The sequence below is a fragment of the Oryx dammah genome, unplaced genomic scaffold, assembly GCF_014754425.2.
Source record: "Oryx dammah isolate SB20612 unplaced genomic scaffold, SCBI_Odam_1.1 HiC_scaffold_23, whole genome shotgun sequence".
NCBI classification, from domain to species: Eukaryota; Metazoa; Chordata; class Mammalia; order Artiodactyla; family Bovidae; genus Oryx; species Oryx dammah.
In genome coordinates this window covers 112953916-112970621 of record NW_024070207.1, presented here as the reverse complement: position 1 = coordinate 112970621, position 16706 = coordinate 112953916, and the positions used below count along the sequence as shown (strand labels likewise).

At 37.8% G+C, this 16706-nt stretch overlaps 1 protein-coding gene across 5 annotated transcripts in view; it reads left to right on the top strand.

The window, feature by feature from the left end:
* The window catches only part of CNKSR2 (connector enhancer of kinase suppressor of Ras 2), a 284997-nt gene that overhangs the window by 227614 nt on the left and 40677 nt on the right, over positions 1–16706 (top strand). For all 5 annotated transcript variants that reach the window (XM_040266671.1, XM_040266670.1, XM_040266669.1 and 2 more), the window contains 2 exons: positions 4746–4846; positions 7381–7930. In XM_040266671.1, coding sequence (XP_040122605.1) covers positions 4746–4846; positions 7381–7930 — 651 coding nt within the window. The remainder of the gene's footprint in view (positions 1–4745; positions 4847–7380; positions 7931–16706) is intronic.

Below are 16706 nucleotides of genomic sequence, written 5' to 3'. Positions count from 1 at the left end.
ATGAGTACTAATTTTTGCACAATATGCAACTGATTTTAAAAATTGCTAAGTGGATGCAAAATTTAAAAAGAAAAATCCTGAAGAGGGGGCAGGATTAACGAGGATATACTTGGAGAAAGTAATCAGTGAGCCTGATGTAAAATCTTAGCACTGAAGAGAAAGAGAAGACTTTATTAAGTTTTGAAGTGTTTCTGGCATCACCGAAACATGTTTCTGGCATCATGTCAGTGGACGTGAGTTTTAGCAAACTCTGGGAGACAGTGAAGGACAGGGAACCTGACATGCTGCAGTCCATGGGGTCGCAGAGTCAGACACGACTGAGCGACTGAACAACAACAAAGTGTTTCTGAGTGAGGCCTTCATCTAGCACTCTAATCGTATTATGGTGAAATAGGCACTCATCCTGCCTGAAATTACATTGAATTGTAGCAGAAAAGATACTCTGAGTAAAATAGAGAAAGTGAAACATGGAAAAGTACAAACCAAATTCCATGGGAATGAGTCTGGAGAGATTTCTTCCAGGAAGGAAATGGGAAAGACATTATGTGGACAAAATCTGAACTGATTCTCACAGGATGAGAAGTAATAAAACATTTCTGAGAGTGGAAGCAGCATGGGTACTTCCACAAATAACATGGAAGCCGTCTCCATCAAATCACTGTGCACAGGCAAACCCAGCCAGGACTATGAAGTGTCAGGCCAGTAATTAAGTCACATTTCTTCATTGTTAAACGTTTATTCCCCACTGAATTCTTCTACTTAATTTATGGGCCTACAGTTATAGTAAGAGAACTAAATACACACACATACACACACACCAGCCCCTTTTCAAATTACTTTTTAAAGGCATGAAAGCTGTTCTTTAAAAGTACATGTAGGTTTGTTTCTCTGTTTTTTAAGATGCAAGAATTAGAAGTGGGGGCAATGTGCTGATAGGAAAATGAATCTTTAAAAAGTCAATTTGCATGAATAAGGAAACTTGGATTTTCAGGCTTAACTTGTGTATTTTGTCACTCGACATTGCTTTGAAACTGAGCATGGCCTTGATTTTAGTAGATTTCCTTTGTACTTGGTATTATATAACCAAAATTCATTATGGATGAAAGAACTGGTAAGTCACATTGCACATGCAGGTTCCAAAAAATACTCATTCCATGGATTCATGCTGCCATAGTCTGTCATGTGAGTATTTATTTTAGTGCCTACTAGAAAATGGTAGATAATCATATGTAGAAGCTTAAAGTTACAGTTCAATTCTCTACAACCAGAATCTCTGAGATTTCCCCTTAGAGTATACATTCATCAGATGCTCTAACATGGATCACAAGCATATTAGATTTCCTACCTTATATGGGATTAGGTCTCACAATGTCCTATATAGTCAACTGCTGGATGCACGTGTCTATGCCACACTTCTATAGAATTGTTTGACATCTGAGTACCATTCTCAGCACTGAAGTTAAACCTGAAACAAAGCTCTTTGAGAATTGGGAATATTTCAGAAAGATGCAAAGGAATAACTGCCAAACACTGTTTCTATTTAAATACTCAGTATAGCTTAGAAGTGACTCTTTCATTGACTTAAAAGTTTAGTAAATTGCTGTCTTTAACTACAGCAGTATAAAGGATATGAGGATCTTTTTCATTATGCATTATTCTACATAGAAAAAACAGGGTTACCTTGAATTTTGCCAAGATCATAATTTGGCTAATTGTCTGCTAATCCTTTTTTTTCTATTTTTCCAGCTTCAGATCAGACATTCATGACACATTATTTTCAATCACACGTAAGGTCTTTGTAAAGCTTTAATTACATAAAAATGAATAAAATTCATTGTGTTTCTTTGATAGTTCTAGATGAAAAAGCCAATTTTTTTAGATTATCCTTTGTATCAACATAAGAAGTGGAAATTTTCCTCTTCTATTGATGGCACTGTTTATTCATGATTAGTTACTTGTTAAATTGAATATCACTGTGAGAGACATTAAAAAGTATCCATTCATTCCATGCTAAATAAGAGAGCTAAGAAAAATAAATTAATTTGCTCTTAGAATGAAAATCAGACTGGTTTCAGCCTCTGGGCAGCAGTGTGCTGGTAATTTTCCACACAAACCCAAAAAGGCCCGAATTTTCTGTAGGCTCTTCCCTGTCATTACTCTCTCAGAGACACATGGCTTAGTGTATAAAATGAAGTTAATTTACAAAGTGATATTTCAACCTCTTCTTAGACAACCCACAAAAAATTTGGTTTGATGGTGTTTCTTTTTTAGTAAACCAAGAATTACATCAAATTTCAAACTAGAATTTTTCCTCATTTATCAAGGAAGGAGGGGTTGTTAGGGCGGGGAGTAGAGAGAGAATCTCCTGAATCTGTCACTTGTAGTGTTAGTCATAGAGATCTTGAGAAAATAGTTATCTTCTCCTTCTCAATGTGCTGATTGGACCATTTCAGGTGCTAACTCCTTGACACCCAAAGTCTCAGTGCAAAGGTGAAGGGAAAACTCAGCCCAGGTGTCATAGTTTCTGGAAATAGTGGGAAGGGTAAGAGCAGAGTGATCTTGGCAGGCCTACTGCTGGGGAGAAGGAGGCGGAGTGCTTAGTACCTCTCCCTCCAGCAATAATTTCCCAGTAGAATTCAAGCTCTCACAAAGCTACCCAACTGAGGCCCCAGAGCTCCAGAATTCACTTTTCATTGCTGGAACTTGCTACAAGAAAAAATTAATGGCTAAGAAGATGGGAACACCAGGCATTTATTTCTTGTGTGATCTGGGACAGACGGTCCTAGCGTGCTACCTGCAAATCCACCAGTATTAGGAACCCTAATATTTTTTAGTGCTTTCAAAGTGTAAGGCACTTAAATATGTGCTACCATAGTACCCCACTCATACAACTCTGAAAGGTGGTGTTTATTAGCCCCGTTTTACGGATAACAAAACAGACTCAGAGAGATTAAGTCACCATCACAAGAGCACAGAAATGGCAGTTGGTACAGCCAAACACTGAAGCTGCATCTGCACGAGTATATAGTCCATGCTTTTCCGACTAGCGTTTACTGGGTACGTTTCTGGACAGCTACATCAATTCGTATTTGGGAGGAGACTTAATATGCTTCCCATCACCAGTGTGACCCAATGTAAAAGCCAGATATCAAATTTAGGTTAACTATAGTGAAGTGAAGTCGCTCAGTCGTGTCTGATTCTTTGCGACCCCATGGACTGTAGCCTATAAGGCTCCTCCGTCCATGGGATTTTCCAGGCAAGAATGCTGGAGTGGATTGCCATTTCCTTCTCCAGGGGATCTTCCCAACCCAGGAATCGAACCCGGGTCTCCCGCATTGCAGGCAGACGCTTTACCGTCTGAGTCACCGTTAACTATACCGTTAACAGATACTCTGTTTTTCTTTGACTCAAAGGGGATAATTAAAGCAGGAATAGGATTTTCAAAGACTTTCTCTCCATTGCTAAAGAATTTTGACCAAATTCTTTAGCAGGGAGGACAGGGTCTTGAAAAATCATGAATATATGTCACATTAAACTCTCTCTTTAATATGTCACAATAAACTAAGTCATACGAAAGAGTCCCAGTAATTTAACCCTTCAAGGTTTAGAACAAGGCAATTTCTTAGTTCAAACCCCAGTTTTACTACTTTCTGTTTGGCATATAATAAGTACTCAGTAAATGTTAATTGTACTTATTAATCAGCACCACAAGGAAAATGTATAAAAATATTACAATATGGGAATTCCTAGATGGAAAAAGGTACCTATAGAAATATGTGCCATGATTTTTCACCTACATCTAACTATTAGTTAAGCCTTCTAGTGGTTCTTTTGTGGTGGAGCTTTTCATAAGAATAAGGAACCTTTTGTTTGGCTACCTTTTCTTTTATCATTTGAAATTCATATGGGTGATACTTCTAGATTTTTCCTTGTAAACACAGTTAACCCAGCAGTTATAGGGTGGTTGAAATATTGGTAGAACAGATCTGATGATTGGCCTTTGTGCTGTATTTTACTCGACCAATGTACCTCGGTTTTTCCTCTTCCCTCTTGCCTGAGGTCTGCCAAGTCATTTTGTCTAGCGGCTTACATTTTCTACCCTTTTAAGTAATTCTAGAAGTTTGGAGCTTACAGCCCACATCAGCAGATTTGCCCTTTTGCGTTTGGCAAGAATCAAGGCTTGCCATGTGTTTCCAAGTAGAGGTGGGAGTATGGTGTTATAGAGACTCGTGTCAGCATGACTCGAAACAGTGATTGTTAGATAACCAGTGAACTGAAGCCAGAGAAGAGAATTGAGAATATTATTCTGGGAGCTGTTTATATCTGTAGAGATCTCCAGCAATGTATGCATTTCTTCTTTGAGTGTTCATCTTTAAGATAAAATGATACACCTTTAAAAAATGTCATGTAACATCATTCATTCTTTGAAGTTTCAAGTAGTTTGGTCTGGAATTATACCCTAAACCTGATTTGACTTACGCATTATCTTTTTCGTAACTCTTTAAAGTGCAGCTATGTGTTATTGCTTGCTTTAAAAGGAGGTAGGAATTGGGTGATTGTACTCTTTTTCTCCTCAAATCCCAACTGAAAATAAAAGTTGTTGGACCTGGAGTAGCCAGTGCTGGGGAGCAGTGTGTAGAAATGGAATTTAAACTTCCCTCTGTTAGCTGGTAGTGAGTGTTACTGAAAATATGGCTATACACTTTTAATGGAATACTGATGTATCCATATGTGTGAACTTTCAGATTACTGGAGTGAGAGTGACAAGGAAGAAGCAGATACTCCATCAACACCTAAACAGGACAGCCCTCCACCCCCCTACGATACATACCCACGGCCTCCCTCTGTAAGTTGCCAATAGTAATGTACTCAATATAGTATTGGATTCTTGGATCTGAAACATCCTTTTTTTATGTTAAAAAACATCATGTGGTGAATTACTTGTCAGACCTTGCGTTTTTCAGGGGGAAAGAAAACACCGAACCTAAAAGAAATAAGGGAGAAACTTTAAGTATACAAAGAATATTTAATCAGGAGAAGCAATCACCACAGATTCCACACTTAGAAATATCTTACCAGTTTTATTAAGAAAACATACCATTTGTGTCAGAGTAGCCTTCATGAACTATCAACAAAAAAAAGTTTTGTGGAAAAAAGATATGTAAATTGACCTTATCTATTCTACACTAACAAAGTTCATTCCTATGTTCTTTAGAAACAATAGTAAAAATTGATATTATATCTGTATTGAACATGTTTTGGTAGGTAGCTTTTCAGATAGCTATGGGATCTGGTTTAATGTATATATGTTTATGTGGTACCCTTCTTCTTAAGACTTCTTAAACTTGTGTAAATCATTCTGTGTATAGACTGTACCTTGATTTTTATAACTGTCCCTGTTTGTTTTATGCTCATCAGAATTATTGAAAGAGTCTCAATACTGTCCCATTTTAAAGACTGTACATTGCATGGTCACCGTACATAAGAGTCCATTCTGCCTATCTGGGGACTGAGTCTTCCACATAGGTAATGGAAACTGGATTTAGGTGACAATAGCCGCCAACCTAATTCCACTTCTGTGTTACTCCAGGGGATTTTTAACAAGAAAGGTGCTATGCAAGATGTTGATATAATTCGAGGTCACTTCTCAACCTTGGCTGTGCATAAGGATCAGCTCTGGAATGTTTTAGAAATGCAGATACTCAGGCCTAATCCAGAGATACTAAATTGGTATATTTGGGACTGCAAATAGCTCACTGGACTGGACTGTGAACTTTTTGAGAACAGGGACTCCATTCTATTCATCTGTTCATCCCCGTGGCCTAGTACAGCACTGGTACTTATTTATTCAGTGCTCAGTGAATATTTCTGAAATAAATAAATGGAATAAATGGATAAATATTTTAGCTAATGACTAAAAGGGAAGTCACATTTTTAATTGAAATGTTTGATGACAGTGTCTCTTACCTAAGGGAAAAAGAAGAAAAGTAGAAAAAAGGCAGAGTTGTATACACGTTTCTGTATACACATTTCCTTAATAAATGCTACAGTGCAACAGAATGCCAGGATGAACTAAAAAAATGAAATAATGAAGTCAGGAACAAGATATAGTTTGTATCATATTTTCCCTCTTTCCCTAAAAAGTCAGGATCTGAATATTCTTTTAATACAAATGTATTATTTATGGGGACTTCCCTGGGGGTCCAGTGGTTAAAACTCCACACTTCCAATGTAGGAGGCATGGGTTCCATCCCTGCTCAGGGAACTAAGATCCTACATGCTGCCTGGCACAGCCAAAAGATAAAAATAAACAAATCTTTAAAAATAAAATATTTGTAAACATGAAAGAAAGGGAAACTGCTTAACCAAACTGCTCTTTAATGAAAGCAACTTGTGAATTTCAAGAAGGAAACTACCCACATTGTTATTAACACGTGGGTGGATAAACTGCCCACAGAAAATGCCACTGAACTCCTTTACCCAAAGGGGTAGATGTACTTTCACCTTAGTCAGGCTTTTCCTGGCCACAACTTCAGCGTCAGTCGTAATGACCACATTGAACACACCTGGCTCCTCCTGCCAGGAAGGGCCGGGCCGGTCTGTTAGCCCCCAGAGGTAGAGTAAGGCTTCTCCCAGTAGGGGTGCCTGCAAGTCTTTTACAACATTCACTTGATGCCAGTCCTTCTTGGTTGTGCTTTGTGCTGTAACATATGTTACCAAACTTTAAATTCCACTGATAAAAACATTCCATTTCTCTTTTGTGTTTATGTATTCTGAAGGCTGTGCTCAAGGCAAATGCTAGTCCCCATCAGGGTGTAATCTTATCCTTCCTACATTTTAACTCTCTAGAGTGTGCCACAGAACTGACAAGACCATAAGAAAACTTTTCCTTGGCTCCATAGGAGCAGACAGTCACCTTTGAAGAAGAGGAAGGGTTGTGTCTCATTAGAGAGAAGCACCTTGTTTTTTATCCAAAAGCCATTCTTGCTTTCATCCCCAGACTCTGTAAAATCTGGAAATATGAATTTGGCAACAATTCTTCAGGATTTTTAACATGTAGAGATTTTAAAACTTGGGGTTTGATTTTTAGTTGCTGAATATTTCTTATATAGGCACTCACATTCCCTTATACTTTGAATGTGGTGCAACTTTGCACTAATATGTCACATTTTACATGAGAGCCCAGCATAGCTGTATTTCAATACATCCATGTCTCAGTCTCTGAAAATTTAAGCTGGGGCCTACCTTTGAGATACGTGAAAAGATGAGTAGTCATTCACTCAAAGAGTAAATATTACCTGCTGGGAATCAAAAGGTGTTCCTTGGTGATAGGAGTGGTCTGTTACTTCTGGGAGACTGATCAGAGTCTCCTTTCCACAGATGAGCTGTGCCAGTCCTTATGTGGAAGCAAAACACAGCCGGCTGTCCTCCACAGAGACCTCCCAGTCGCAATCCTCCCATGAGGAGTTTCGCCAGGAAGTGACTGGGAGCAGTGTGGTGTCCCCCATTCGCAAGACAGCCAGTCAGCGGCGCTCCTGGCAGGATTTAATCGAGACGCCCCTGACAAGCTCGGGATTACACTATCTTCAGACTCTGCCCCTGGAGGATTCTGTCTTCTCTGACTCGGCGGCCATCTCCCCTGAGCACAGGCGGCAGTCCACCCTGCCGACGCAGAAGTGCCACCTTCAGGATCACTATGGGCCGTACCCCTTAGCTGAGAGCGAGCGGATGCAAGTGTTAAATGGAAACGGGGGCAAGCCTCGAAGTTTCACTCTGCCACGAGATAGCGGGTTCAACCACTGCTGTCTGAATGCGCCGGTTAGTGCCTGTGACCCGCAGGATGACGTGCAGCCCACAGAGGTGGAGGAAGAGGAGGAGGAGGAGGAGGAGGAGGAAGGGGAGGCAGCAGGGGAAAACATAGGAGACAAAAGTAAGTATGTCGATGGAGATTCTTAGCCTGTACACACAGATTCCTAACCTTTTCAAACTTCTTATTCTAAGAAAACAGAATTTTGTTTCCCCTTTTTCTTAAAATAATGGTCTTGCTGCACAGGAAGTTAGGTATCCCTTGGTGTCCCACTTTCAGAACTTGAATAACTTGAGGGGGAAAAAAGATGAGTAGTGAAGCCTATATCTCAGGACACTCACAGCTAGAAGAAATCATTTATTTTCTCCAGTTACTCATTTGCCTTTTCAGGTTGATGGCATTCATTTTTCTTCCTCCTCTTATTTACTTACTTTCTTCTCACTCACACGCATCATCCCTTTGGCCCACAGTTGTTGCCCTCTGAGTTTGGGTTAAGAAGCTATAAATGCTTCAAGCAGGTATTAGCAGGACCTTGGTTGAATAAGTAAGTAAATACACAAAAAATACACATACTCATACATATACATACATATGTAACTTCCCTTTTCACTATTAGAAGATTGAAAGGAAAAATCCAAAAGAATTGTTTGAAGCAGAAATTGTACATAGCATTTCTATCAACTCCAAATAGCAGAATCTGTTTCTAGAAACCAATTTGCCAAAAGCATCCATGTACTTGCCTGGTATGTATGTTGATTGCAAAGCTCAATTTATGTGAATCAACTCCTGAGAGAGAGAAGTCATTTAAGCAACCCTCTGTCTTATTGGAATTAAAAATTCCACAACCAGGTTCAGTCCCTGGTCTGGGAAATGAGATCCTACAAGCTGCTTTATGTGCCCCACCCCCTAAAAAAAAGTAGGTAAAAAAATTAATATGTTTACTAGTTACCAAGACTTGAATGTAAACTACCAAAGAAATAATATAAATGTCTTTATTCAAAATGAAATATTAAACAAATAAATAAATGAAATACGGGCCAGTTAGTACAGATGACCCAAGCCAGTGTTGATGAAACCACAATTACTGGTTTGGTCCCATGAGGGCATTAGACTTCTCTTTTTAAAGGATACCAATGGACTTTGTCCTTCAGCCCATTTTACGAAGTATATGAGGCTTCGATTAAAGGACATATTAGTGTAAGATCATCACAACTGGAAAAACAACTCAAAGCTCACAGGTTACCAACAGGTCAGGAACCTCATATCAATTTCAAATTTGGCTTATTTAAAGTGAGGGTTACTTTGGAGATTATTGACAAGAAAATTTAGGGGACTTCTTCTACTATCAAAATATGAGTTGCTTACAATAAAATTCACATGTTGAAGCAATTTCCATATAAAGTATGTTGTAGTCATAATCTCCATGAGGACCATTATAAAAGGTATACTGTTGGTTCAGGAAAGTTGATTACCTACCAAGCTCTCATAACATTCACATCTATTAGAAATTATAGAGGAGTCTTGTGGAAGAAAGATCTAGGAACCGTGTTAGGCCTCTGTAGGAGTTCTGGCAAGCACAGTCATACATTTTTAATGTTAGGATGATTAATGAGTTGTTTTCTAAAACTTAACTAAAGATAAGTTAGAAACCTCATTTTGACTGTTGTCCAGGTACTCCATAACTGCTGCAACTAAGTATGGGAGGTTTATTCAGTATTTTATAAATGCATTAGGGAAAATACTTCATCTCTGCCATTTTCCAGTGAATTGTGTTGAAATTAGGCACAGCCCTCTGAAATAGAGAATCCTGTTCACAACACATTCCTTCATTGCCATACGTAGAAGTCTTTGAAGCTGTCTTTTTCTGTTAAGCTAGATACTTAGCACTTCCTCCTGGTCATTGTGTAGGGAGGACTAGAATGGAGAATATGTGTCCTAGGACCTGAAAGGCAAAGCTAGGCCTTTGCTTGCCCTTCCTTCAGGCTCCACTAGGCTACAGAGCATCTCTAGTTAGATGGTGTTGGATTATTTTTTTCTTCTATTGTCAGTTTTTTGCTGTTTTGTTGATCGAATGCATTTTTAGCCATATAGATGCACTCCAAGTGGATGGGTTTTTCCTTCAGGTTCCCAAGTGGGTCAAGTAGGCAGTTACTCAGTACTTTCCATCTTTTTCAGCAGGCTTTCTCTTTGTGGAATGCTTGCAATAAGGGAGAACAGCCCTAGGAAATGTGTAGGTAAACTTGGTATTGTGTATTTTGCCTTTACAGTTTGATGTGGTGGGGCAGCTGGGGCTCTTGCAGTCGAGTCTGTTTCACCAAAGGTGGCTGTGCACTGTCTCGCACAGCCCCATCTATTTCTGGGTATTTTTCTATAAATCTTGCCCCTTGATGTCTCAGTGTCCTTTAAACCATTCTCATCAGGGCAGTACATTTCATGCTTGCCTAGAAGATTAATGATGGTTTTTCTGCATTATTGTTTCTAATATTGAGAAGCATACAATTTGATGAACACTTCATTTGGGAAACATCAGCTGTAAAAAAATCAGTGTTTTCAAAAGAATCTTTAATGTCTAGTTAAGGCAAGTGTCTTATTCATGACTGCTCTGAGTTGGCCATTATGTGTAAGTATTTTAGGCTGCTTATTCAAATCAGGCTGCTTGGTGTTATGTCAGCAGAGTCAAAATTATACACGGGAAAGAAGCTGTGGGCATCCCATCAGCCTCAGACTTATAGCCCTCCACACAGAGCATTCACTATGCTGCCACTAGGGTCAGCAGGCTGCCATGCTTGTTAGAATCAAAGACTGGCAGCAGTGTATTACTAACTGTCCTGCTCAAGGCCAGCATGCGTTGTGACCTACTAAAGTGAATTTGCTCTAATCAAGTACAGACCTGCAGAGGAAGTAAGTTTCATGTCTCTAGCTCCAAACTTTTTTCTCAGTTTGCCAAGAAATTAAAAATAGGAAATATCAGGCAAGTGAACAGAAGGAGCCATGGGAGAAAACGTTAAAATACAGCCTATCTTCAGTTTTAAGGATTAAGAATTTTGTCACCACAACCTAGATGGGTGGGATGAGGTGGGAAGTGGGAGGGAGGTGACATACATATACCTATAGCTAATTCACGTTGATGTATGGCAGAAACCAACACAACATTGTAAAGGAACTATCCTTCAATTAAAAGTAAATAAACTTTTACAAAAGAATTATGTCATCAACCAAACCTGTTTCATGATCTGTATCATGTAGTGCTTATGAGTTTACAGAGCAATTTAAGAAGCAAGATATACCTACATCTGTTACCTGAATGGTTTTTTCATTTTCTTTGTACATGTAGAATTCAGCCCTGCTTGGGAGGTGTAAATTCAGTCTTCTTTGGAGCATACTTCTTAGAGCATACTTCAATCTATGTTCTCATGGTTGAACTACCTTTTGTCTTATTTTGAAATTCAGTTCTTTAACTGAGTCATACTGTGATTTTTCTCAGGCTGAACTCATTTTAGTCTAAATGGATGGTACTAAAAGTATACAGATGAGACCTGTCTTGTTTTCCTTTGACTGAAAAGTCAGCTTGCATATTAATTATCCTGACCTACTTCACTGGCATTTGGGAGAAGACAACTAATTTCCTATTATCCCAATTAGCACTTTGGAATCTTACTGAGGTGTAGGCCTTATAATACCTCAGTGAAATTAAATTATAAATTATGTCAGCCTGTGCAGCTTTCAAGGAGTATTAATCATAAAATTGTGGGACAAAATATAAAGATATAATATTCTTTATTCAGAAATCATCTGCTATAACACTAAAATACGGTTTTGGTTAATACAGCTTGAAGTCTGCTTCTAATAGCTGTCTTTCCCTTGCCATACTATGTGGTTTAGGTGAGATTTTTGAAAGCTTTATCCCTTAATCCTGCTGATTTCCCTCTTGGCAGTTAAAAGAGCACTCTTTATCAGCCATAGATTTTTGGTGCCTCCGGGTACTCAATGAAGTTATAATGTGCTCTTTTTCATTGTCCTAGAGATAACCTATCAGCATTCAGTTTACACATTTATTACTTTGGTCTTAGGAATCTAAAGCAAAACCTGGGGGTTTTTGCTTTTCTTAGCAGGGATGAGAGTTGTGATGGATAAAATGTTCCCTACTAGCTACAATACCTGTCACGTTATCTGGTTAGGATATTTATTGATGCTTTCAAAATGAGATCTGCCAAGAAGTGTGCTTTAAAGTTGTTGGGTTTTTTTTTCTAACAGCCATTGCACACCATTGGTAACTTAAGAGCTGTACAAAATGTGCAGCTCAGTGCCTTAATATCTTAAATAATCTAGGCAGAGAGGTTAGATAATGACTACTAATATCATGCAGAAGAAGATAGATTAATCCTCTTCAATCATTTTGAGAGTCCTGAAGTAATTTCCTGAAGAGTTTCTAAATGCTATGAATTTTATTTTGAAGAACATTCAGGTAAGAAGTATATGGGCAAGGGGAAGATATTCTCAGAATATGAAATTGTGTTAAAGAAAAAAAGGAGCAAGTTGAAAATAAAAATGTTGCAGTACTTTTTACTATTTTATTTATTGTCAAGATAAATTATGCTCAAGCACAAAGAGTTTGGAAGAGCATAATCATCAATAATATCTTAAATTACAGTTCAAGTCTAAAGGGAATAGATGGAAAAGATATACAAGCAATGTGAATAAAAAGACAGGTACCAAAAAGTCAGAGAAAGAATAATAGAGAACCTTAAAAATGTCACTTTTGTGAAGTTCAAGGGCACCATTATTGGCTGGTTATGTAACACACAGATATTGAAAAAACAAAAACGGGACTTCCCTGGTGGTCCAGTGGTTAAGAATCTGCCTTCCAACACAGGGGATGTGGGTTCGATCCCTGATCAGGGAACCAAGATCCCACGTGCTCCAACAAAGATCTGACACAGCCATAAATAAATAAATATTAAAAATAAAAGAAAACTCTAGAAAGCCAAAACAAATATTTTCTTAATACTATACTATCTGATTTTGAAGAAAGACTGTTAGGGAGACATAAACACTAAAGATTGGATATAGAGTAGAATGTAGCTATGATTCTGGTATTAGTTATAGGTTGGATTTTTAATCACACCTCCCTCTTTTTTTTTTGTTTGAATAATGGGTAAAAGCTAATTATCTTAACTTACTGAAAGTTCAGAGATGGAGTTGTTCTGGAATAAATGTCATGGCTCTGTAATGTCAGGACTCAGCTAACTTTTCTGTAATGCCAACAGCTCTGAGCATCACTTTTCGTAAGACAGCATCCAAAATCCAAAGACCAGACCCTATTCTTGGTATTTTTTGTAAAATCAAAACTTCCTAGATCCTTCCAGCAGACTTAGCCCTAGATTTCACTGGCCAAGGTTGCATCACATGCCCCTGCCTAAATATCAAGGGAAATGAAATGATTATGAGTTTAGACTAAACTTGATTTGTAAGATCATAAAGAAAAGGAGTGTACCAAACTGTCTGTCATTACTATCTATTGATACACGAGCCTCTGTACTATTATGTGTATCATCAAATATATTTGTTCCAATAGTGTTTCACCCTTTCAGTGTATATATACAAACACACACCCCAAATCACATCACATCATTTGAAAGTCTTGACCTTATAAAATGTTAAATATCAGAAAAAGGATGTATATTACATAAACCTAGAAAATATAACAAGTTAGATATGTAGTTGACCTTTGAAATAAATAAGCATGTTTTCCTATGAACACTGAGTGACCAAAGGCTAGAATACAGTCTTTCCTATGAACACTGAGTGACCAAAGGCTAGAATACAGTCTCTGGAGACATTCCTCAGTTCACATCTTTGCCTTGTCACTTTACCACTTCCAAGTGGTATGACTGATCAAGTTATTTGACACCTCTAGACCTCAGTTGTTAGATGATGTGGTAACAGTTCCTAACTTTTGAGGTTATATGAGGATCAAATGAGGTAATGCCAGAAAGCACTTAGTTTCCATTTTTGACACACTGTAAGTCCAATAAATGTTTTATAATTATGTAATTTATGTAGATTTCATGCAGATTTGGATTTAAGCAAAGAGGGCAATTACAATACTTAGATAGTGAATTAGTCCTGGCAAACCTCACTAAATAACATTTACCTGACTACTGACCTAACTTTGTTCAGTTCTAGCTATTGAGTTGAATCATATGAATTGCTGTTTTTGTAGGTCAAAATGATGAAGTATCAGCAATTTTGTATATTTCAACACAATATGTTAGCTGTGCTCTAGGAGCTAAAATAGAAATGTCCCCCCCGCCAAAAAAAAAGAAATATCCCTCATTTCACATTCTTATCAGTCACTCTTCCTTTCCTTTTTGACTTTGGACATTTGGGAACTCAAAAGAAACTTTGTATTCCAAATAGAAGTTACTTCATATATATTTGGGCTTTCCTGGTGACTCAGACAGAAAAGAATCAGACGGAAAAGAATCTGCCTGCAATGCGGGAAGACCTGGGTTCAATCCCTGGGTCAGGAAGACCCCCTGGAGAAGGGAATGGCTACCCACTCCAGTAGGATATATTCCACGAGGTCACAAAGGGTTGGACACAACTGAGCACTACTTTCACACTTTCACTTTTTTTTCATATATATTTACAGAAATATTTGTTTATAGATCTTGCCATTCAGGTTCAGATATTTTCCCCTAAGAGAGATCTACCCTAACAACCCAGTCTGACCCAGATGTCCCTTCCCTGCCTCGCACCACCACCATTCATCCTTGGTTGTGCTACCCTGTTTTATATTCTTCACACTTTTATCACTTTGAGTATAATATCAAATACTGTTAGCTGATTTATTTTCCATCTCTACCCACCAGTGTATAAATTTCTAAAGAGCAGGGATTTTACTCTTGTCTTGTATACCCAGTGCCCAAAACAATATATAGCCCATAGTAGGCCAGGCACTATTGGATAAATGAGTAAGTGAAGGAATGAATAATTGTAACCCTTTTATCACTAATTCTTTCCCATTTTATTATATAATAGTTAAAGCTAAAGTTATTTTTTATTCATTGTGGGACATAAAGTCAAAACATTACAAAATTCTTTATTTTGGGTATCTTGTAAGGGGAAGGGCAGGGCTGCATGTGTTCAGCAAAATTTCTTCATGCTGGGCACCACAAAGCTAGGATACTAATAACTAGAATTACTGCTCTTTGTATTGATATTATAGCTCATTTATAGTCACTTTCTCTATGTTGAAACCATTTTCTTCCTGTTTTACTCCCATTTCAAAGATGAAGGCCGCAAGAAGAAGACATATTAGATAAGCAATTTATTGTTAGAAACCAGATCTTTCAGCACCCATTGGTAGTTGATTTTCCTACCAAAATCTGCTGCCTCCCTCAGAAGTCACCCAACACCTAACTTCATCCTGATTCATTCATAAAATGTGTTGAAATTGCAACTTGTACTTTAGCAAATAGCCAATAGCCTGCATCAGCCAGAAAAATATTCTCAGAAGTTTCATAATAAGTAATGAAGCCAGATTCAATTGGCTAAAGAATGAATTCTAGATGCTGCAGAGTCATACCAGCAGATGTGGACAGAGAAGAGTTAAAGCTCACATACAAGAATGACAACCCGTCACCTGTACAGCTAAGACTAGTTATGATTTACAGTATGTTTTCCCAAGAAAGATGATGCAGTTCAGCCACACTGCTAGTTGTTACTATTTTCACACACCAAAAGGCAGTCCCCTTCAGATCAGTGATAGCATACAGTCAGTTTCTCAGTAGAATTTGTTCTAGCTTATTTTATGAGAAGCTGTTCTAAGTTTAAACTCCTTTTATCTGGGTCGCCCTTACCAAAGCTGAACGTCACAAATGCTCCTTTTTTCCCCTCTGTATATGAAGTCTACCTCCTATGGTTACCAACTACTGAAAGATAGTAGATTAAGACATAATAGGGATATACTATAAAACATGCATTGGAAGTTTTTAAACTTTCCTACACGTTTTTCTTTTATTGTTTTATTGAAAAGTAGTAACTTACTTGTTGCTAGATACACAAATTAATTAAAATACAATGATAAATGTATCATTATGATACATTTGTATATGTATAAAGTATATATTATGATACAAATGTATCAAATGATAAATGATAAAGTTAAAAAGCAACCCTCTCTCCTTCTTACTCTCCAGAGGTAACTTCTTTTAAAAGTTAAAGCTTTAAGAATTCTTGTATGAATTTGTTTTTCTCATATATCTTTTTCCTGTAACTCAGTGTGAGTAGGGAGAGATGATATGGTTTAGTTGGTTTCAAGTTAGTGTATTTACTCAGAATTTTTTGATGTGATTTATAATATAATACAATTGTTTATAATATAAGCAGTAGTCTTATGTAATTACTTACATACTATCTCAGAACCCAGCCTAAATCCCAGCATATATCACCCTAGAAAATGGAGCAGTTACCTGTTGACTATTTCAAAAATGAGGGAAGGAGCTACAAGAAATGACAATGGCTGTACATTCATGCTTACACCTCACACACACACTCAGAGTGGTGTGTCGCTCCTTGCCTACCTGCCCAATGCCTTAATGCTGTATGACTTTTTCCCACCCTTCTTTACGGGGGTCTTCCCATAATGTCAGCTTATCCCAAATATCTGTGATGAAAAAAGCTAAGCCAGAGCCAAGTAGCAAAAAAACATAGCAAGTCTAGCCTTCAAAGCCAGAACGTAGAACTCAGAGATGGACTTCAGCACTACTGTGTCTGGTAGTCAGTTTTTTTCACCTGTGACTTTGGCTTTAACCTTTTTACTAAACCATCTCCCTTACTTCTTTTTCCCAGTGTTCTCACAAATTCCTTCCTCTGGCCTCTCAAACTTTCTTAT